The sequence below is a fragment of the Choloepus didactylus genome, chromosome 1 (assembly GCF_015220235.1).
Source record: "Choloepus didactylus isolate mChoDid1 chromosome 1, mChoDid1.pri, whole genome shotgun sequence".
Lineage (NCBI taxonomy): Eukaryota > Metazoa > Chordata > Mammalia > Pilosa > Megalonychidae > Choloepus > Choloepus didactylus.
Genome location: NC_051307.1, coordinates 138,985,062 through 139,009,736, shown reverse-complemented (window position 1 = coordinate 139,009,736; position 24,675 = coordinate 138,985,062). Strand labels below are relative to the sequence as shown.

General features: G+C 38.4%; 1 protein-coding gene across 1 annotated transcript in view; it reads left to right on the top strand.

The window, feature by feature from the left end:
* The window catches only part of LOC119527399 (vomeronasal type-2 receptor 1-like), a 39,364-nt gene extending 15,366 nt beyond the window's left edge, over positions 1-23,998 (top strand). The window contains exons 4-6 of the mRNA XM_037827362.1: positions 7,597-7,824; positions 21,354-21,477; positions 23,013-23,998. Of these exons, the coding sequence (XP_037683290.1) occupies positions 7,597-7,824; positions 21,354-21,477; positions 23,013-23,998 (1,338 nt within the window). The remainder of the gene's footprint in view (positions 1-7,596; positions 7,825-21,353; positions 21,478-23,012) is intronic.
* The last annotated feature ends 677 nt before the right edge of the window (positions 23,999-24,675 follow it).

Below are 24,675 nucleotides of genomic sequence, written 5' to 3'. Positions count from 1 at the left end.
CCCATTAGCCAGAATTAAGTAATATGGTCACATCTAAAGACGAGAAATTGGGAGATGTCGTCTTTATGGAAGAAGGGCACACATGGGTGTGAATGCCGGGAGATAACTCTTGGGGTCCCTATTGGAGATTGGCTCCCTCATCTCCTATGTCAGGCCCAATGTCCCAGCAATTCATCACGGTAGCCCAAATAGCCTCACCAAGATGCAGTCAAATCAGATGCTCCCCTGCTTATATCCTCTTACCGTTAAAGGTCAAATTGTGATCTCCTTTGGTCTGGCCTATCAGCCAGAGGCCCAGTCACCGTCTCTGATTTTATCACTCCTTCTGTGACCCTCACCCCTTTCTGCTCTAGCAACACCAAATTGCTTGTCACTTCCAACAGACCCCACAGTGTCCAGGAAGACCTTCCGTTACATGTTTTTACTTCTTATTTTTAAGATTTTTTTTTTTTAAGAAAAGTTGTAAGTTACAGAAAAATCATGCATAAAATACTGAATTCTCATATCCCACCCTATTATTAACACCTGGCATTAGTGTGGTGCATTTGTTTCAATTAACAAAAGAATGTTTTTATGACTGTGCTATTAACTATAGCCCATCATTAACAATAGGGTTCACTATGTTGTACAGTTCTATGTTTTTGAAAATTTTTATTCTAGTAGCATATATACAGTCTTAAATTACCCCTTTTAACCACATCCAAATATATAATCAGTCTTGTTAATTATGTTTACAATGCTGTAAACATAATTTTACAGAGGGAAAACATAGCGACATCACTGTAACCAAGTGATCAAAGTTGACATCCCCAATAATGGGACACAATGACATCATGGATATCACCACCCCCTATTTCCAAAACTTTATGATCAACCCAAATAGAAACTCTGTATAATTTAAGCATTAACTCCCCATTCTCTGCCTCCACTCTGGCCACTGGTAATCTATATTCTAGTTTCTGCCCTTATGAATTTGCTTATTTTAATTATTTCATATCAGTGAGATCATACAATAGCTGACTTTTTGTGTTTGGCTTATTTCACTCAACATGATGTCTTCAGAGTTTATACATGTTGTTGCATTTATCAGAATGCCATTCCTTTTTACAGCTAAATAATAGTCCATTGTAGGTTATGCCACATTTTATTTCTCCATTCAATGTTTGATGGACCCTCGGTTTGCTTCCATCTTTTGGAAATTATGAATAATGCTGCTATGAACATCAGTGTGAAAATATCTGTTTGAGTCCCTGCTTTCATTTATATCGGGTATATACCTGGAAGTAGGACTGCCAGGTCATATGGTAATTCTATACTTAACTTTCTGAGGAACTGCTAAACTGTCTTCCACAGCAACTACATCATTTTACATCCCCATCAACAATGAAGGAGTGTTTCTATTTTCCACATCCTCTCCAATGCTTGTAATTTTCCATTTTTTTTTTTAGTAATAGCCATTCTAGAGGGTGTGAAATGCTATCTTATTGTTGTTTTGATTTCATTTCCCTAATAGCTAACGATGTTGAACATCCTTTCATGTGCTCTTTGACCATTTGCAAATCTTTTTTGAAGAAAGGTCTATTCAAATCTTTTGCCCATTTTAAAAATCGGTTGTTCTTTATTGTTGAGTTGTAGGATTTCTTTATACATTTTGGATATTAAACCTTATTGGATAAGTGGTTTCCAAATATTTTCTATGTTGAGTAGGTTTTCTTTTTACTTTCATGATAAAGTTCTTTAGTACACACAAGTTTTAAATTTTGATAAGGTCCCATTTATCTATTTTTTCTTTTGTTGCTTTTGCTTTGAATGTAAAATCTAAGAAACCATTGCCTAGCACAAGGTCATGAAGTTGCTTCCCTATGTCTTCTTCTAGGAGTTTTATACTTCTGGTTCTTATATTTAGGTCTTCTGATTCATTTTGAGTTGATTTTTGTCTATGGTGTGAGGTAGGGTTCTACCTTCATTCTTTTGCACATGGAGATTCAGTTCTCCCAGTTCCATTTGTTGAAGAAACTATTCTTTTCCCAGTGATTGGACTTGGCCACTTTGTCAGAAATCAATTGGCCATAAATGTGAGGGTTGATTTCTAAACTCTCAATTCCATTCCATTGGTTTTTTTTTTTTTTCTTTAATTTTCCATCCATAACTTTTATTTTGGTTCACAAATTTGCTGGGATATAATTGCAGTATATTTTCTTCAAAATGCTTAGCATAATTTTTTTTAATTTATTTTTATTTTTTATTTTGAAATAAATTCAAAGTTACGTGAATAGTTGCAAAAACAATACTAGCCCCATACACAGAATTCCATCATACCCTGATCTCCCTCCCCTGATAGCTCAATCCACCAACTTTAACATGCTGTCACATCGCTATTTCTTTCCCTCCCTCCTTCCCTCCCTCCTTCCCTCCCTCCCTATCTATCATCCATCATATATTTCTCTGTCTTCTGAATATATGAGAGTTAGCTGCACACATCCTTGAACATACACTATAATTCACGTATGTACTTCCCATGAACAAGAACATTCTTTTATGTAATTCCATTAAGCACAGCTAAGAAGTATAAGAGATTCAACAATGATACAATGCTTACATTCTATATTTCCTTTTCCTTATGTCTCAACTGTGTCCCTTCAAGCCACCTGTCCTCCACCCTCCAATCCCATCCAAGTTCATCCTTAGCATTCAATTGTCGTCCAGTTAGACTGTCTTTTTTTTTTTTCTTTTTTCAATTGTGGAAACATATATACAGTCTAAATCTTCCCATTCCACCCCTTTCCTAGCCTTCCATTAGTGGGATTAATCACATTTAGAATGATGTTATGCTCTTTCCCACCATCCATTACTAGAAATTTCCCTTCACCTCAAACAGCAACCCTACACTCCTTTCTTAACTTCCCATTGCCCCTTCCCCCATTTCTCTTAACCCAAACTCTACTTTTCATCTCTATGGTTATATTCTCTGATAATTTCTTTGTGTTTACTGTGGGGCTTAAAATTAACCTCTTAAATCCCTATCAATCTTGTTTTTCTTTGATACCACCTTCACTTCAATAGGGCACATAAACTATGTTCCTATACTCCTTCATTCCTCCACCTTTATATAGTTGTCTAAAATTGCATATTTTACATTGAGTTCAAAACCATTGATTTGTCCTTAGAGTTTGCGTATTTTTTTATCATGTAGGAAGCAAATAGTGGAGTTATAGTTCAAAAATTATTGACTTCTATTTGTATTCCATTGTGTTTGGAGAATGTTCTTTGTGTATATTCAATTTTTTTTTTTTTAATTTCTTAAGGCTTGTTTTATGTCCCAGTTTATGGTCCCTTCTGGGGAAAGATCTGTGATCACTAGAGAAAAATGAGTGTCCTGGTGATTTGGGATGTAAGGTACTATATATGTCTGTTAAATTCTCTATATCTCTTTCTCCTTTCTTTGTCTCTCTGTTGGTAGGGCTTCCTTTAGGATCTGAAGTAGGGCAGGTCTTTTATTGGCAAAGTCTCTCAGCATTTGTTTGTCTGTGAAAAATTTAAGCTCTCCCTCAAATTTGAAGGAGAGTTTTGCTGGATAAAGTATTCTTGGCTGGAAATTTTTCTCTCTCAGAATTTTAAATATGTCATGCCACTGCCTTCTCGCCTCCATAGTGGACACTGAGTAGTCACTACTTAGTCTTATATTGTTTCCTTTGTATGTGGTGAATTGCTTTTCTCTTGCTGCTTTCAGAACTTGCTCCTTCTTTTCAGTATTTGAGAGTCTGATCAGAATATGTCTCGGAGTGGGTTTATTTGGATTTATTCTATTTGGAGTTCGCCGGGCATTTATGCTTTGTGTGTTTATATTGTGTAGAAGGTTTGGGAAGTTTTCCCCAACAATTTCTTTGAATACTCTTTCTAGACCTTTACCCTTCTCTTCCCCTTCTGGGACATCAATGAGTCTTAAGTTTGGATGTTTCATTTTATCTATCGTATCCCTGAGATCCATTTCGATTTTTTTGATTTTTTTCTCCATTCTTTCTTTTGTTCTTTCATTTTCTGTTCTGTGGGCTTCTAGGATGCTGAGATGTTGTTTGGCTTCCTCTAGTCTTGTATTGTGAATATCCAGAGTTTTTAATTTGGCCAACAGTTTCTTTTATTTCCATAAGATCTTCTATTTTTTTATTTACTCTTGCAATGTCTTCTTTATATTCTTCTAGGGTCTTTTTTTATGGTGCTTATATCCTGGGCCATGGTCCTCTTGATGTCCTTTAAATCCTTTGCCATGTTTTCATTCTTTGATTGCAGTTCTTTAATTAAATTTGCGAGATACAACGTTTCTTCCGAAATCTTGATTTGTGTGTTTGGAGCTGGATTCTCCATATCATCTGGTTTTATCATATGCATTAAGATTTTCTGTTGTTTTTGGCCTCTTGGCATTTGTTTTGCTTGATAGGGTTCTTTCAAGTTGTATCAAAAAAAAAGGGGTATCGATCTAATTTTTCAGAGACACAGTTTGGTGACATACACTTTCTCTAAGTAACCAGCAGATGGCATCTGTGAGCCACCTATGTCCCTCCAGTCAGTTCTCAACCTTTTTTCCCCACATAGTGAAAGGAAATGATTCTTGTGTGTTCAGTTGGAGAGCTCAGCCTGGGCATGGAGCTGGAGTCGCCCGCCCTGAATGTGGGGCGCGCGCACGGGTGGCCAGGGAGGAAAGGCAGCTCTCTCTCGGTGTCCCATAAACCACTGGACTTGGCATAGCACCTCTGGGTTCTCCGAGTGGATCCCCCCTCCCAGCCGTGATCCTCCCTCAGCCGAGGGGGATGCCGTGCTACATCATCAGTGTGCGCCGTCCCTCTAGGGAAGCCCTGGGCTGCTTGGCTGTGCCGCGGGGCTCTCAGCTTGTTTCAGAATGCAGAATGTGTGAGGGTGTCTTTACTGCAATGCCTTGTGGGCTGAGAGCAGCTGAGGTTTTCTCCACAGAGAGAGAGCAAGAGACAGAATATTTCCCCCGATTCTCCCAAGGTCAGTTGTCACCAAAAGCCTCTGTCTGCTTGTTGAGGATTCGCTGTCTGTATTGAGCAGTTATTATTAAAACCTCACTTGGAGCTGGGCTGAGAAAGTGCACGGCGTGGCTTCCATGAGGGAGGGGCTCCCGGCTCTAGGTTCTCGGCTCTCAGCATGGGTCCACAATTTTACTTACAGATTTTATGCTGTGATCTCGGGCATTCCTCCCAATTCATGTCGGTGGATGTTGAGTGTACTGTCTCGTTTGTCTCCCTGCTACCACTCCAGGTTATTTACTGGTTTTTTGTTCATTTATGAATTGTTCTGGGGGAGACTAAGTCTTCCACTTCTTTCTATGCTGCCATCTTCCCAGAATCCCCCCATTCCATTGGTTTTTAGGTCTGTCCTTGTGCCAGCACCACTTGCATTGCATCTTGATCCCACATTGCATTTAGTTTTTTAAATTAAATTTTATTGAGACATATTCACATACCATACAATCATCCACAGTGTACAATCAGCTATTCACAGTACTATCATATAGTTATTCATTCTTTCCTTGTTTTTCATGACCTTGATACTTTTGATAACTGGCTAGCTGTTTTTATTTTTTTATTTTTTTGCTAGCTATTTTTAGAAGGTTTTTCAACTCAATTTGTCTAATGTTTTCTCATGATTAAATTAGGGCTATACATTTTTGGAGTACCACAGAATGGACGTTGTGTCCTTCTCAGTGTACCCTGTCAGTATGTCACAATGTCATTGTGTCTCATTATTGGTGTGTTAACTTTGATTGCTTAGTTAAGAGTGATGTCGCTATGTTTTCCCTCTGCAAAATTACTATATTTCTTTTCTAATTAATAATTACCTTGTAGGGAGTTATTTTGTAGCTCTACAAATGTTCTGTTTTTTATCGTACTTTTACCCACAAATTTTAGCATTCATCAATGATTTCTGCCTGAAACAATTATTACTGTGTTTGAAAAATTATGATTTTCTTTTTCCTTCATTCCTTCTACATTTATTATTATTCTACTTCTTGTCCACTTATATGTGCTCTACTCTATATTTCATTTGGAGTGAAATCAGCGTACAGTAACAGAGGGAGAGAGAAAGATGAAGGGGCAGGTGGCCTGGAGTGGCCCTAGTGGTTGATGGTGATTATAATAATACTTACTTTTGTATACTGACTGAAACTGAAGACTTGCAGTTGTATTACCTTAATCCCTGTGACAGAAGTGAGGCAGGGATAATTTTTCTCCTTTTAAAAGTCAGGAAATTGATACTCAGTTAGTTTACACGACTTGCCTAAGGTCATAATTACAGAGCCAAAATATGACTTTGGATCATCAGACACCATAATTCAGGCTCTTTCCAATAGGCGGTGTGGTCTCTCTGGTTTGTAGAAAGTTAGGTACTGGACTGGGCACTCAATTAGGGAAATATAATCCCAGCATGTGTTGCTGACAAACACCAAGAACAGAGAATATGTCCCTGTGCAGACTGAGAACCTTAGTACTGAAGAAAACATGCTCTTATTCCAGAAAAGGTTGACTGGGTGAAGCAAGAGTAAGAGAAGTATTATTTTCTCAGGGCATACCTGTTGAGGTCTATAATCATTCTGTAGGTGCAGAACCAGCCTCATCCACTGTTGTGTGCATGGCAATGGCCCCTTCTGCATACCCTTGTCCCTGAAGCTCTATAGATGCTTCTGTAGGCTGCAGGGGCAATGCCTTAGCACATGTTTCCACCTTGGCTTAGGATCCTCTTGCCCCCAGTGTTTGTCAGATAAATTCCTATTAACACTCAGCTCAAACTGTCACTTCCTGGGGAAAATACTTGTAATTTTCCTAAAGGAATTAGTTAGCCACTCCCTCACCGTTGACCTCTTATCTTTCCATAGCAACAACACACAGTACATTGAATTTCACTCTTAGTACCTCTCTCTCTGTCTAGCCTTCTACTGGACTGTGAGCTTTGCAAGGGCAGCAATGGGTCTTGTTGATCCTCATATCTCCAGCACCCAGCACACATGCAGAGAGTTGTGGTGGTGAGAAAGCTAGGAGGACGTAAACGTATCCTCTCTTACCCAGATTATGAAGGTGTTAGGAGATCTTAGGAAATTTTAGACACTATTATGCCTTAAGATAGGCCTGTAATGTCCAGTAGGAATATATGACCACATAAGTAATTTAAAATTTTCTAAACCGGTGAAGTTAACAGTAATACTTTAATAATACATGTTATTTAATGCAATATATCCAAAATAATATTTTAACATGTAATCATAACCATGATAATATAAAATAAAAATAATATAAAATAATAAAAACTTATTAATGAGGTAGTTTTTTTAACCAGATTTTTGCCACCCAACATGTATTTTACACTTATAGCACATCTCATTTAGCCAGCCGCATTTCAAGTTTCAACAGCCACATGTGGCTAGAGGTTATTGTTTTATACAGCAAAGCTATAGAGGAAGAAGAATCCAGTCTCATGATTTAAATATGAATTCAAAATTTTCTTTCTCAAACACTGTTTTCTAGACAGTAGGAATTTTACATATTCTTTTTTCTCTTGTTTTTTTTTCCCCTTGTTTTTTAGTTAATGCACTATTTGAAGACACTTAGGTTTACAACCCATGATGGAGTAAGAATAGAAATTGATAATAATGGAGATGTGACTGGATACTATGATATTCTAAATTGGCAACTAAATGATGATGGTGAGATTGCCTTTGTGAAGGTTGGAGAATTTATATTCACACAGTCTAAGTATGAACTTGTGATGGAAGAGAATGCAAGAGTATTTTGGAACACAGAGTCATCAGAGGTTAGTTACTCTGTCTTCTTATTTGTTTATTTATCCAGAGAAATCCATTTCTCCAATGAATGTTTCAGGCACTTATGGAATATCAAAAACCTAGAGTTGGCCATTCCAAGTCGATTTTCCAAAATACAGTATAAACCTTTTTGTAAGATTCAGATCTTTTGTCTTTAGACCATTTTCTTTGGTTATAGTTTAAAATATTAGGTTGTTTCATTGTTTTGGTTTTCTTCTTACATTTATATGTATCTCCTTTATCTGTCTTCTCTTTCATCCACTTTCACTGACCATTTTTGCCTTTTTCTTTCTCTTTATCATTCTCCCTGCTGTTTTCCTGCCTTTATTCAGTTTTCATTCAAATATATTCCTTCTTGAATCCCTTGTAATTTTTTATTGTTTCTGAAATAGTTTTGACTTTTTCTTTTTGCTTCATTTCTTTGGATTTGTATCCATTTCTATTCTTAGTTTTTAAGTTTCTTATTCAAGTGCTTTTCTGAGATTACTTGTTTGTGTTTGAAGTGCTGTGTTACAGTATTCTTCTGTTTAATAATTTTTTTGAAAGTGTATTTCATTGATTTTTTTTTAATCTTCATTTTATTGAGATATATTCACATACCACGCAGTCATACAAAACAAATCGTACTTTCGATTGTTTACAGTACCATTACATAGTGGTACATTCATCACCCAAATCAATCCCTGACACCTTCATTAGCACACACACAAAAATAACAAGAATAATAATTAGAGTGAAAAAGAGCAATTGAAGTAAAAAAGAACACTGGGTACCTTTGTTTGTTTGTTTCCTTCCCCTATTTTTCTACTCATCCATCCATAAACTAGACAAAGTGGAGTGTGGTCCTTATGGCTTTCCCAATCCCACTGTCACCCCTCATAAGCTACATTTTTATACAACTGTCTTCGAGATTCACGGGTTCTGGGTTGTAGTTTGATAGTTTCAGGTATCCACCACCAGCGATCCCAATTCTTTAGAACCTAAAAAGGGTTGTCTAAAGTGTGCATAAGAGTGCCCACCAGAGTGAACTCTCAGCTCCTTTTGGAATCTCTCTGCCACTGAAGCTTATTTCATTTCCTTTCACATCCCCCTTTTGGTCAAGAAGATGTTCTCCGTCCCACGATGCCAGGTCTACATTCCTCCCCGGGAGTCATATTCCACGTTGCCAGGGAGATTCACTCCCCTGGGTGTCTGATTCCACGTAGGGGGGAGGGCAGTGATTTCACCTTTCAAGTTGGCTTAGCCAGAGAGAGAGGGCCACATCTGAGCAACAAAGAGGCATTCAGGAGGAGGCTCTTAGGCACAACCATAGGGAGGCCTAGCCTCTCCTTTGCAGCAACCGTCTTCCCAAGGGTAAAACCTGTGGTAGAGGGCTCAACCCATCAAACCACCAGTCCCCTATGTCTGTGGTCATGTTAGCAACCATGGAGGTGGGGAAGGCGAATACCCCTGCATTCTCCACAGGCTCCTCAAGGGGGCACTACATCTTTTTTTTTTTCCTTGTTTTTCTTTTTCTTTTTTTTTTAACTTTCCCTTCTTTTTTAAATCAACTGTATGAAAAAAAAAGTTAAAAAGAAAACAAACATACAATAAAAGAACATTTCAAAGAGACCATAACAAGGGAGTAAGAAAAAGACAACTAACCTAAGATAACTGCTTAACTTCCAACATGTTCCTACTTTACCCCAAGAAAGTTACCTAATATAGCAACATTTCTGTGAACTTGCTCCTACTATATCCATCAGAAATTAACAGACTATAGTCATTCCTGGGCATCTCCAGAACGTTAAATAGCTTATCTGTTCTTCTTGGATTATTGTTCCCCCTTCCTTAATTGCTCTCTATTGCTAGTTCCCCTACATTCTACATTATAAACCATTTGTTTTACATTTTTCAAAGTTCACATTAGTGGTAGCATATAATATTTCTCTTTTTGTGCCTGGCTTATTTCGCTCAGCATTATGTATTCAAGGTTCATCCATGTTGTCATATGTTTCACGAGATCGTTCCTTCTTACTGCCGCGTAGTATTACATCGTGTGTATATACCACATTTTATTTATCCACTCATCTGTTGAAGGACATTTGGGTTGTTTCCATCTCTTGGCAATTGTGAATAATGCTGCTATGAACACTGGCGTGCAGATATCTGTTTGTGTCACTGCTTTCCGATCTTCCGGGTATATACCGAGAAGTGCAATCGCTGGGTCGAATGGTAACTCTATATCTAGTTTTTAAGGAACTGCCAGACTGACTTCCAGAGTGGCTGAACCATTATACAGTCCCACCAACAGTGAATAAGAGTTCCAATTTCTCCACATCCCCTCCAGCATTTGTAGTTTCCTGTTTGTTTAATGGCAGCCATTCTAACCGGTGTTAGATGGTATCTCATTGTGGTCTTCATTTGCATCTCTATAATAGCTAGTGAAGCTGAACATTTTTTCATGTGTTTTTTTGGCCATTTGTATTTCCTCTTCAGAGAACTGTCTTTTCATATCTTTTGCCCATTTTATAATTGGGCCGTCTGTACTATTGTCATTGAGTTGTAGGATTTCTTTATATATGCAAGATATCAGTCTTTTGTCAGATACATGGTTTCCAAAAATTTTTTCCCCATTGAGTTGGCCGCCTCTTTACCTTTTTGAGAAATTCCTTTGAGGTGCAGAAACTTCTAAGCTTGAGGAGTTCCCATTTATCTATTTTCTCTTTTGTTGCTTGTGCTTTGGGTGTAAAGTCTAGGAAGTGGCCGCCTAATACAAGGTCTTGAAGATGTTTTCCTATATTATCTTCTAGGAGTTTTATGGTACTTTCTTTTATATTGAGATCTTTGGTCTATTTTGAGTTAATTTTTGTGTAGGGGTTGAGGTAGGGGTCCTCTTTCATTCTTTTGGATATGGATATCCAACTCTCCCAGCCCCATTTGTTGAAAAGACCATTATGACTCAGTTCAGTGACTTTGGGGGCCTTATCAAAGATCAGTCGGCCATAGATCTGAGGGTCTATCTCCGAATTCTCAATTCGATTCCATTGATCTATATGTCTATCTTTGTGCCAGTACCATGCTGTTTTGGCAACTGTGGCTTTATAATAAGCTTCAAAGTCAGGGAGTGTAAGTCCTCCCACTTCGTTTTTCTTTTTTAGAGTGTCTTTAGCAATTCGAGGCATCTTCCCTTTCCAAATAAATTTGATAACTAGCTTTTCCAAGTCTGCAAAGTAGGTTGTTGGAATTTTGATTGGGATTGCATTGAATCTGTAGATGAGTTTGGGTAGAATTGACATCTTAATGACATTTAGTCTTCCTATCCATGAACATGGAATATTTTTCCATCTTTTAAGGTCCCCTTCTATTTCTTTTAGTAGAGTTATGTAGTTTTCTTTGTATAGGTCTTTTACATCTTTGGTTAAGTTTATTCCTAGTTACTTGATTTTTTTAGTTGCTATTGAAAATGGTATCTTTTTCTTGAGTGTCTCTTCAGTTTGTTCATTTCTAGCATATAGAAACATTACTGACTTATGTGCATTAACCTTGTATCCCACTACTTTGCTAAATTTGTTTATTAGGTCTAGTAGCTGTATCGTCGATTTCTCAGGGTTTTCTAGATATAAGATCATATCATCTGCAAACAATGACAGTTTTACTTCTTCTTTTCCAATTTGGATGCCTTTTATTTCTTTGTCTTGCCGGATTGCCCTGGCTAGCACTTCCAGCACAATGTTGAATAACAGTGGTGACAGCGGGCATCCTTGTCTTGTTCCTGTTCTTAGAGGGAAGGCTTTCAGTCTCTCACCATTGAGTACTATGCTGGCTGTGGGTTTTTCATATATGCTCTTTATCATGTTGAGGAAGTTTCCTTCAATTCATATCTTTTGAAGTGTTTTTATCAAAAAGGGATGTTGGATTTTGTTAAATGCTTTTTCAGCATCTATTGAGATGATCAATTGATTTTTCCCTTTTGACTTGTTAATGTGTTGTAATACATTGATTGATTTTCTTATGTTGAACCATCCTTGCATGCCTGGAATAAACCCCACTTGGTCATGGTGTATGATTTTTTTAATGTGTCTTTGGATTCGATTTGCAAGTATTTTGTTGAGGATTTTTGCATCTGTATTCATTAGGGAGATTGGCTGGTAGTTTTCCTTTTTGTAGCATCTTTGCCTGGTTTTGGTATTAGATTGATGTTAGCTTCATAAAATGAGTTAGGTAGTGTTCCATTTTCTTCAATGTTTTGAAAGAGTTTGAGTAAGATTGGTGTCAGTTCTTTCTGGAAAGTCTGGTAGAATTCCCCTGTGTAGCCATCTGGGCCTGGGCATTTATTTGTGGGAAGATTTTTGATGACTTATTGGATCTCTTTGCTTGTGATGGGTTGGTTGAGGTCTTCTATTTCTTCTCTGGTCAGTCTAGGTTGTTCATATGTTTCCAGGAAATTGTCCATTTCCTCTACATTATCCAGTTTGTTGCCATACAGTTGTTCATAGTATACTCTTATAATTTTTTTAATTTCTTCAGGATCTGCAGTTATGTCACCTTTTTCATTCATTATTTTGTTTATATGGGTCTTCTCTCTTTTTGATTTTGTCAGTCTAGCTAGGGGCTTGTCAATCTTGTTGATCTTCTCAAAGAACCAACTTTTGGTGATATTTATCCTCTCTATTGTTTTTTTGTTCTCTATGTCATTTATTTCTGCTTTAATCCTTGTTATTTCTTTTCTTCTACTTGGTTTAGGATTGGTTTGTTGTTCATTTTCTAGCTTCTTCAGTTGATCCATTAGTTCTTTGATTTTGGCTCTTTCTTCCTTTTTAATATATGTGTTTAGTGCTATAAATTTGCCCCTTAGCACTGCTTTTGCTGCATCCCATAGGTTTTGTTATGTTGTGTTCTCATTTTCATTCGTCTCTATATATTTAGCAATTTCTCTTGCTATTTCTTCTTTAACCCACTGATTGTTTAGGAGTGTGTTGTTTAACCTCCAGGTATTTGTGAATTTTCTAAGTCTCTGATGGTTATTGACTTCTAATTGTATTCCATTGTGGTCAGAGAATGTGCTTTGAATAATTTCAATCTTTTTAAATTTATTGAGGCTTGTTTTATGTCCCAGCATATGATCTATTCTGGAGAAAGTTCCGTGAGCACTAAAAAAGTATGTGTATCCTGGTGATTTGGGATGTAATGTCCTGTATATGTCTGTTAAATCTAATTCATTTATCAGATTGTTTAGGTTTTCAATTTCCTTATTGGTCTTCTGTCTGGTTGATCTATCTATAGGAGAGAGTGATGTGTTGAAGTCTCCCACAATTATTGTGGAAACATCAATTGCTTCCTTTAGTTTTGCCAGTGATTCTCTCATGTATTTTGTGGCACCTTGATTGGGTGCATAGACATTTACGATTGTTATTTCTTCTTGCTGAATTGCCCCTTTTATTAGTATGTAGTGGCCTTCTTTGTCTCTCAAAACATCCCTGCATTTAAAGTCTATTTTATCTGAGATTAATATTGCTACACCTGCTTTCTTTTGGCTGTAGCTTGCATGAAATATTTTTTCCATCCTTTCACTTTCAGTTTCTTTGTGTCCCTGTGTCTAAGATGAGTCTCTTGTATGCAACATATTGATGGTTCATTTTTTTTGATCCATTCTGCGAATCTATATCTTTTAATTGGGGAGTTTAATCCATTTACATTCAACGTTATAACCGTGAAGGCATTTCTTGAATCAGCCATCTTATCCTTTGGTTTATGTTTGTCATATTTTTCCCCTCTGTCTATTAATATCCTTTATTGTACCCATACTGAATCTCTTTAGTACTGAACCTTTCTCCAAGTCTGTCTGTCCTTTCTTTGTTTCTCTGTCTGTAGGGCCCCCTTTAGTATTTCCAGTAGGGCAGGTCTCTTGTTAGCAAATTCTCTCAGCATTTCTTTGTCTGTGAAAAATTTAAGCTCTCCCTCAAATTTGAAGGAGAGCTTTGCTGGATAAAGTATTCTTGGCTGGAAATTTTTCTCACTCAGAATTTTAAATATATCGTGCCACTGCCTTCTCGCCTCCATGGTGGCTGCTGAGTAGTCACTGCTTAGCCTTATGCTGTTTCCTTTGTATGTGGTGAATTGCTTTTCTCTTGCTGCTTTCAGAACTTGCTCCTTCTCTTCTGTGTTTGACAGTGTGATCAGTATATGTCTCGGAGTGGGTTTATTTGGATTTATTCTATTTGGAGTTCGCTGAGCATTTATGATTTGTGTATTTATGTTGTTTAGAAGATTTCGGAAGTTTTCCCCAACCATTTCTTTGAATACTCTTCCTAGACCTTTACCGTTTTCTTCCCCTTCTGGGACACCAATGAGTCTTCTATTCAGACGTTTCATATTATCTATCATATCCCTGAGGTCCATTTCGATTTTTTCAATTTTTTTCCCCATTCTTTCTTTTATGCTTTCATTTTCCATTCTGTCATCTTCGAGGTCACTGATTCGTTGTTCAACTTCCTCTAGTCTTGTACTATGAGTGTCCAGAATTTTTTTAATTTGGTCAACAGTTTCTTTAATTTCCAAAAGATCATCCATTTTTTTATTTAGTCTTGCAATGTCTTCTTTATGCTCTTCTAGGGTCTTCTTGATTTCCTTTGTATCCCGTACTAGGGTCTCATTGTTCATCTTTAGTTCTTTGAGTAGCTTCTCTAGGTGCTGTGTCTCTTCTGATCTTTTGACTTGGGTGCTTGGGCTTGGGTTATCCATATCGTCTGTTTTTTTCATATGCTTTATAATTTTCTGTTGTTTTTGGCCTCGTGGCATTTGCTGAACTTGATAGGGTTCTTTTAGGATGTGTAGACCAATTGAAGTCCTTATCTCTAATTTATCAGATCTACAGCTTCATGGAGTACACTTTCTCTAACTAACCAGCAGGTGGCATCCACGAGCCACCTGTTCTCCACAAGCGAGTTCTCCCCTGCTTAGCCTTTTTGGTGAGTGGGGGAGTGAGTCTTGTGGGGTCCAATTGGTGTACCAAGCTTGCGTGTGTAGTTGGTGTTGCCTGCCCTGTATATGGGGTGTGTTTCTGGGCAGTCAGGGATGGGGGGTGGCTCTAACAATCAAATCTCCCTGGTGATCCTAGAGTTTTAAAGCTGCTGCAATAGTCTAATCCTTCAGTTCAGTCCTGCCACAGTTTGTCTCTGCCACTGACCCACAAGTCCTTGGTATTGGCGTATGGCTCCTGAGACTTGCAAGTGGGCCCCTCTTCCAGGCTGTGCACCCCGGGTCCTCTGTTGAGGGATGACTGTGCTATGTCACAGGTGAGTGCCGTCCCCCCAGGGCAGTTCTGGGCTGCTGGGCTGTGTAGGGAGGCTCCCAGTCTGCTGAAATGATGGCTGAATGGGGCTTTGTTAATTCACACTGCTCCACCTTCCCAACTCTGGGACAATCAGCTGAGGTTGCAGGGAAGGCTAATGTCCACGCCCAGTTTTGTGGTGTGTGCCTGTTATTTGAAGCACTTCCGTCACACTGGGTTGTCTGGCGCAGCTCTGAGTTATGGGGCTGGCGATGGGCAGGAGTGTTTCCTGTCCACCAGGATGATGGCTGTGAGCGGACACCCCTCTTTTCTTGGGAAGTTGTGGTGTTTAGTGAATTTTCTCAGCCACTGGATTATTGCCTTTTGTCTCAGAGCTCTCTTAGTTCTGCTCTTGACTTGACCTGCCCAAATTGCAAGTCTTTGAAGCTTTCTGTATTGGGCTTCTTAGAGTAATTGTTTTAGAAAATGAAAAAAGGTTTAAAAAAAAAAAAAAAAAAAAAGGGCCCTCCTCAGAGATCTAATGGGTTATTGAAATGCTAAGAGACAAAGCAACCAGGGCCATTAAGGAAAGGTCCACAGGGCAGAGAGATCAGCTTTTCTTCGGGATTTGCATATGCGCCTCAGGGCCTTAGCTCAGGCCTGAGCTCTGCCCTTCACCTTTCTATGTTCACCAGAACTCCAAAAATCCTCCGCTTTTATTTTGGAGTTTTTCGTGTTGTTTTTTTTCTCTATGCCTGTCTCCTCTCTGCTGGGCTGGCTGCTCTCAGATTCTCTGGTGTCTGGTCTCAGTCTATCTATGGTTGGAGTTTGGATCAGTAGAATGAGTTTCCGATAAGGGCTGCCACTGCAGTTGTCCCTTCTCCTTCCCGGAGCTGACAGCCCCTCCTCCCACGGGACTGAGCCTGGCAGGGAGGGGCGCGGGTCCCCTGGCCGCAAAAACTTACAGATTTCGCTGATCTCAGCAGTTCCACGTTTTCATGAGTGTTGTATGAAGTATGCCCAAAGTCAGATTGCTCTGTGGTGTCCAGTCCACGCAGTTCCTGGCTTTCTACCTACTTTCCTGGAGGAGTAACTAAAACATACAGCTCACCAGTCTGCCATCTTGCCCCTCCTCCTCATTGATTTTTATTTTCTGTTTTCTTCCTGTAGTAGACTTGCATGTAGGCACACTTTTATGTTTGGTCATTTTTTTTATGGACAAGGGTGAGGTTTGGGGTGACTTACGGGATTCCTATTTCAAGACTACCTTTCCTGATGGTAAAGTGCAGTTTATTTAATGAATGGCTTTTTGTAGTGGGGGAGAGAATTAAGGTGTCATTTGATTTTTTTGGCTATCCCTTGTATCTGCAGAATCCTTAATTTCTCATTTTCCTTCCTTCCCACCACATCTCAAAAGGCACTTCTCTCTCATTCTGTACCCTCTGGTTCCACTGAAATGGTACCTTCCTGAAAATGTCATTTTGATTCCCATTTCAAGTCCTTTCCTTATAGCCAGTCCTGAATCCACAGGATTTTGGACCTGTTTTCATTTAGGATGGGACTTAATCTTCCCAAGAATGATTTTATCTGCTTTCCCTCAACCCTAGTTTCTCTGCTACCCTTACTATTTTCTGCAGTTTCTCCAGATTCCCCTTATTTTCTACACACTCAGGATTGGGGTAGGAACAGCAGAGATAGCCTTGCTGGAATTTAATGACAATTTTTCTAGTTTTTAGTACTTGGAAATTGATGTATTCTCAAGGGCATTATGATGCTGAAGACATGGGTTATGTGTAGTTTTATTTGTTCTTTTTTTGGGGTGGGAGGGATCTTGCCCCAAATCTTTTTGGATGACCTTTTTCAGAGGATGTATGGAGAGATTCGTCGTTTAGCAGTTGCAATTACCTTTTGGGGTAACCCAGAAGTCCTCCTCTTTTCTCTTTGATGGTAGTTCTGGAGGGACTGCCTTGATTCCTCCATTTTTTCTTCTTATTTATCCCCCTAGTCATAGAACGGGAAAGAGGATTTACCAGTTCATAATATGAGGTAAGGAATGAAAACTAGCTACCAGTATTATATGTGTAGGTGTGCAGGGAATTATGCTTCATTAATAAACTTATATGTATCATTCAAAACATGCTTTATTAAGAGATTATAGATGAGAAAGCTGATTTCATAAATCTTTACAATCTTTTCAAAATATTGTTTTCAGAATTGTGGTGGAAAGTAGTAGAGGTAAGGATGTAAAGTGCTTACCCCAGGTAAAAAGCTTTTATTTTCATTATTTTTACTTTTATTATTGTCATTCATTGCTATTAATAATGACTTATTATTTACTTCCTTATTTATTATTCATTACTACTATGATTTTTCTTTCTCCTCCTCCTATAGCAACAGAAGTACTCAAGCCTGCAGCTCTGAACATTTTAAAAGACAAGTGGTTGGTGAACTAGAGATGGGTCCCCTGGGTACTCAATATATAGATAAAGACTAGGGAACTGAAGGGGGAACCCCATCACGTATCAGACAATAGGACTTTTTTTTACCTTTAACGAACTATTACTTCTGGGAGAGTAGAACTATAGGATTTTTGATATTCTAGTTTAGTGTTTACTATGGAGTGACTTGTAATGTTACCATAACATGATCGAGTGGTGGGAAAGTATTGGCAACTTAATCTTCCCTGTGAATCTCAGAATGGAGGAACCAGGAGAATGTGAGAGAGTTGGTGTCAATATAGCAGAGAATGGCTTTCCTTTGCTGCCACAGGACTTTTTTTTTTTTTTTTCCTCTTTCTTTGTCTTACTTCTTGTTCATGCATCTTGATTCTTCCTGTGTGGCTGTTTTGATCTGAGATCTGAGGCCCCCAAACAGTCTACCAAATCATGCTGAGACAGGATCTAAGAATGAGAGACAAGGAAATTAAGCTTCTGAGTTCCTACCCTGTTTCAGATACACATAAGGTCTTTTTTGTATCTGTGGGTCTATTGCTTTCTGTTTTTCATGGGCAGCAATAAACATAGACTTTCATACACTCACCAAAAGCATACCCACCCACCCACCCCCAAACACACATAGAGGCTAATTCCTCCCTTTCTTAGCACATCCTTAGGCAGCACTTGAATACAAGATGGCAGGATGTAAAAAATAAAAGCTTATCATTGTTTGCCACCATAGGCCAGAGCTCTCTGCTACATTCTAATTCTTTGTCCTAGAGCTTCACTGTCCAATATGGTAACCTCTAGCTACATGTAGCTTTAAAAATTTAACTAAAATTAAATAAACTTAAAATTCACTTCCTTAGTCACATTAGCCACATTTCAAGTGTCCAAGAGCCTGTTGGCTAGGGGCTACCATATTGGACAGCACAGATAATAGCCATTTTTATCACTGCAGAAAGTTCTGTTACAGACAAGAGCTGCCCTAGACCTAGAGTATTATACATCTTTCAGAGATCCAGAGCTGTCCCCCTGGATGATGAACTTATTAATGGATGGGGCATGAGAACTTTTCATTTTGTATTCTTAGTGCTAGGCAAATAGCAGGTGCCTCAATATAATGTATTGCATGAAAAAGGGGATGATGTTACTGGTTGCATATACAAGGTTCATAGAATGCTTGTTTTATTAAAAATTGCTAAAAGATAGTAAAATGCAGTAGCAGATTTCCATTTTAATAATGTTTCAGTAGAGCATAGTAATTTTATTTTTCTTATTATGTTTATTAAAATTTGGATTATATTTATACAGTGAAATTGTGTCCAATAATTCCATACAAGTTTAAAAAGCATCTACTACTATAAATCCCAACTCTCTCTTAAGCATTGCAGCAACATAACTGCCTTCATGGTATTTACAATCTAATTAATTAATTAATTGAGCAGATATTTATTGAGAACAATATAATATGTGCTAGACACTGTTCTAGGTACTGGGGATTTGTTAGTGTACAAAACAGAACAAATTCCTGACTAATGGAGCAAACATTGCCATTGGAAGAAATAGGTAATGAACATAATAAATAAGTAAATTATGAGTATTTTAATGGGTGACAATATTAGGGAGAAAAAAATAAACAGGAAATGAGAAAGGGAGGGTTGGGGGTTGGTGGTGTTTGTCTTGTAATTCTACATTTTTTTCCTACACAAAACGGGTTTTTAAAAAAGTGAGAGATCTAGGGAGCTATACACAGAAAGCAACAGTGAAAAGCTGGGAGGGAGGGGTTAAAGGGTGGGGGAGACCCTGAGGCTCTGGGGGACCGTGATCTGGAAGGGGACAGCTGTCAGCTCTAAGGTCAGGCAAGACCTCGCTGGGGTGATATTTGAGCAAAACTTATATAAAGAGAATCCATGCCTTATCAAGCCACATTTCAAATGCTTAATAGCATATGTGCAATAAAATAATCCAGGGGAATTAATGAAGGTATGTCGGACCAGGTTAAACGAGGTGGAGGGGTGGTAGGAAGTAGATTCTGGATACATCACAGAAAGAAGCCAATGGGTCTGCAGACAGATTGGATTTGGAAGTGGTCTGCATGAAACAGTTAGATGACAGTATAAGGCATGGTGGTAAGCTGAATCTGGGGATGGGTGAGCAGATGGGCCTGAGTGAAAAAGAGGGTGCACACAAGCAAGTAGCTGAAGATGAGGTTGGAGAGATTATGGGTGAGAATATTGGTGTCAGTGACCGAAATGGGGGGATTTGGGAGGGGGAATAGAGTTGATGGGGTGGTTAAGACATTTTGAATTTGGGGGGATGGCAGAACCTCAAAGAGGGATATGCCAGAAATTTAGAAAATGGAATTAGAGGTCAGGTGGGAAAAGTAGGTGTTAGAGATCAGGATTTGGGAGTTCTATAGAAGTGCTGGTCAAGGACATGAGAATGAATGAACTACTTTATATATAGAGAGAAACGCAGAGGGTCTAGGACCAAATCCAAGAAAATGCCCACAGTGATGAGCAAGGTACAGGAAATCAAAGCAATAAAATAAATAGAAGGATCTAGTACAAGCCAGGGGAATCAACATTTCAAGGAGGGTTAATTGAAAGTATCAGATATTGAAGAAAGACAAAGGAGAATGTGGCTAGAGGGAAAACTATCAGACACGGCAAGAAGAAGTGAGTGGGTTGAAAGCTAGATCACAGGGGTTGAGAGGGAAGGGATACTGAGAAATGGAGTAAAAAGGCATCAACCTGTTGTTCATTATGATTTTCAAAGAAAGGTATATGGAGAGACCATTCCAGAAGATTGGGTCAGGAGTGAGGAAATCCAGTTCATTCAGTGATGATTTTATCATTTATCTTTCAGATTGAGAGTGCTTTGTTGTCACTCCTGCTTATAATAGCAATTCCTCAAAGTACATTTAAAATATGATTTAATAGACATGCAACTTATAAGAAGCCTATCTATTGTATGTAATAATTTATTCTTCTATAATGTTACATATCATCACCTAGCTCAGAGATTTCTAATATTTTCCATGATATTGAACACAGATGTACCCTGGAAAACAACACATCAAAATTCTAATTTCCAAAATGAATATAAATGTGATTATTCACTTTCCAAAATTAATCAAAATTAATCTTTGCTTCATGGAAAAATGCATTTCATCTCCCTTTCAAATAGGAAATGCTCCAGTACATTAAGATAGAAACCAATTTACAAATATTGACTTTATACTAGATTTCAAGGTGCACATCAATGTAGAATGTAAAGGGAGGCATGTGTTCATCATTGAGCTCTTTAAACTCTTTTAGGAAGAAAATATTCTAGTGCTATGTCCTGTCCACTTTTCCTTTTCATCCTCCTAATTTTTCCCACAGAAAAAAGCTTTCATTTTTCTTTTCTACTGAACCTCGTGGCACATCTTAAACTTTAAGAATCTATTGGGGTGACCTTGCTGAGAAGAAATCTTTTTCAGCAAATCAAGAAGATTTGGGGTCACAGATACCTCTACAACTAGGAACAGACTTGTCATTCTGTCCCCTTCTCAGAGATCCCTGAGCATGGGGCCTGGTCTGGGTTCTGGGGTTTAGAAAGAGCTAGCTTTAGAATTAGCTTTACATTTATAGAATCACCCATAAGACTTTTAGCAAAATGCATCTCTAGGTTCTCTGTGTTATTATTCTCTTTGTCCATTATTCTAGCCCAGGTATCTTGGGTTTCCCAGGATATTACAAATCTTCCATGGCAATCCAGACTGGAATTTTCTCAGCCTCACGAGTGGTGGAGACAATGTTACATGTGTTGTGTTTGTCTTTGCTAGCTTCCTTATTCAGTGTGTACTGATGTGTGTCTTCCTGGGACCCGGAAGGGGATTCGTCAGGGAGAACCGATATGCTGCTTTGACTGCATCCCATGTGCAGATGGACATGTATCACGGGAAGCAGGTACAGATGATCCCTTTTGTCATCTGTATTAAGATGCAATTAGGTTAAGCATGTGTTGACACATGTGCCTTTTTCATTGTTTGAATCTCTTTTGTCCCTGCTTACTTACCTTTATAAAGAACAATTTATAATAAAAGTTATTATAATCCATCAAACCATTGGTTCGGTGTGCTCTGAAAAAGGCATAATATTGGGTTTCAGTTCTAAAGCTGCTACAGTTGGGAAGACTTACAACTGTGAAGCTAAAAGAAGAAAATATAAATGAAAACATGTGAAATGCAAAATGTGAGTAAATGGATTCATAAAAAGTATTTTAAAGTTATTTTGACTTTTGAAATAGATTAAATACTAGTTATGTTGTTCATACATGGGGAAAGGTGAATTACAGTTGTATCATCTACCCAATGATCTCTGTTTGGAACTAGAAGATTAAATGAGGACTAAATCATTATAGTTTGCTTTTCTGTCCTTAAAGGCAATTGGCTTAGGATCATAATTCCTCAAAGTTTGTAGGGCCAATGAATTCTGTAACTACTGCTCTATGAATTTTTCACTACAACCCACTAAATTGCTGCTATTTATGACCAGGATTTTAGTTGGGCTTAGTGTGCTTAGCTTTGTGATGCAAGTTGGAATGGGTTTATTTACAGAATGGCAGAGTCCACATATTTTAAGTGTGTAGGGATAAAAATCTTCTGTTAAAGATAACACAAATATCTTTCCCCAAATGGCCCTCAAAAGCAATTCATCTAACAGAGAATTTAAAAAATGTAACTTGAACAGTTCCCTGGTTCTCACACGGCCCAGCCTCTGCACGGAGTTACACCCAGAGAAACCCAGTCCGGCAGTCGAAAGTGATTGAAAAGGAATTCCCATCCTTACCTGCATCTTTCAAAGAACATCAGAGCGATGCATTTCATAACCTGCTACAAACCCATCTCAGATAGTCCCAATATTCTCCCTTGGACCCTCCTCCCAGAGAAATGCCCCAAACTCGCTCTCAACAACAATACAGTTGTTGTTTTTTGTTTCCCTTCTTTTCCTCAGTCCTTCTTTGCACAGTCTCTCAAATCTGCTATGCCCTGAGGAGAAACAACTCTCCTTAGAGGGTGGGGAAAGGAAAATCTGAGTGGACAAAGACAAAATTCTCTCTAGTAGGTGGGGGTGGTGTTGAAGATTGAAGCACTTGTATTTTAATCAGTCTTATCCCTGTCAAAATCCTGTTGATTGTTTCACTTTGGTTGTTTCATTTTCTCACATATGAGAAATCATTTGTATATTGTAATGGGTTTTATGAGAATATTCACCTCCCTTCACAATTAAATAATTCCAAGAAGGCAGACCGAATTTACAAAACTGAAAATATTTCTTAATCTGTAATATTATCTGGACGTTTTATCATTTCTTTTGAGGTAATATGGTATAAAAGAATTTTCAGAGTCCTTATTATAGGCCTTTGGCTGCTCTGGGCCATTCACAGCTCAAGGAGAAAATCTGGTACCCTTCCAGTCAATTCTCTGTTCTTTGTTCAATAGGTCAAAGGGAGTGTGATCAATGTGGTGAAGACTATTGGTCAAATACACAAAAGAATGAGTGTGTGCTGAAAGAGGTGGAATTCCTTGCTTATGAAGAGGCCTTGGGATTCACACTTGTCATCCTCTCTATCTTTGGGGCACTTGTGGTCTTGGCAGTCACAGTTGTGTATGTGATATACAGGGACATGCCCCTTGTGAATGCCAATTTCCGGGAGCTGAGCTTTCTCATTCAGGTTTCTCTTGTCATCATACTGCTGTCTTCCATGCTTTTCATTGGGAAGCCATACAACTGGTCTTGCATGGCCCGCCAAGTCACTCTAGCATTTGGCTTTTCTCTTTGCCTCTCTTGCATTCTAGGAAAGACTATTTCATTGTTTTTAGCTTACAGAATTTCTAAATCCAAAACCCGACTTACATCCATCCACCCCGTCTATCGGAAAATCATAGCGCTAATCTCTGTTCTAGTTGAGATCTGCATATGCACAGCCTACTTGATATGGGAACCCCCAAGAGTGTACAAGAACATGGAATCACAAAATATAAAGATCATTCTGGAATGCGATGAAGGTTCCATAGAATTTTTATGCACCATATTTGGGATTGACGTCTTCCTGGCCTTGCTATGCTTTCTTATGACCTTTGTGGCTCGATGGTTGCCAGATAATTACTATGAAGAAAAATGCATCACCTTTGGGATGTTAGCCTTTTTCATTGTCTGGATCTCTTTTGTCCCTGCTTACTTGAGCACCAAAGGCAAGTTCAAAGTGGCTGTAGAAATATTTGCCATCTTGGCATCCAGCTATGGTTTGTTGGGTTGCATATTTGCTCCCAAGTGTTTCATTATTCTGCTGAGACCAAAGAGGAACACCGATGAAACTGTTGGTAGAAGAGTCCCTACTGCAGATAAGACCAACCAACTAACTTCAGCCTCCATGAGCAGTGAGCTGAACAATACCACAGTGTCGAACATTGCTCTGGATGACTAGGGATATGATTTACATGTGTCCTTCCAAGCTGAGATGTTGACATGGTTGCATTCTCTTTCATGTGTCTCCTGCAGCAACTATCTGATGCTCTGGGGTGAAATAGAGGAATCAGATTCTGACAGTGTAGTCTTAGCATTTTATATGAAGTCTCATTCTTTAAGAAACCAATTAGCATTAATTGGCATATTTTTTAATATGGTAGGTGTTAACCATTTCGTTCAAACATTTCACAATGGTTTCGTTTATGGAGTGCATAGTAGAGGATATCATAGACACAAGTAATCTTCAGTGATGGATAAAAAATTTGGCCCTTGAATATGTTTTTGTTCTGATGTCATGGTCTGATTTAGAAATTTAGATTAAACAGCGTAATATAATGGTGACCAAAAGTGACATCTTTTACTTTATCCTATTAATGTTTTCCTGGAAAAGACAAATTTTCTCTGATTGAGTCAAAAATTACAGCTCATAAACTTTCACTTTCAGCAGGGGGTTTGTTAAGAGAATTTGTGCTGCAAAGGACCCTCTGGCATTCAGAGAAGATTGAAAGACTGGAGATGTCAATGAACTTCAGTTCTTCCTTGAAGTCATAATGGGAATGGACAAGTTTCTCCCAGAGGGCAGGCAGGGCCTACTTGCTCCAGATTTTCCTGGAGTAGAAGAAGTGGGAAAGTTTG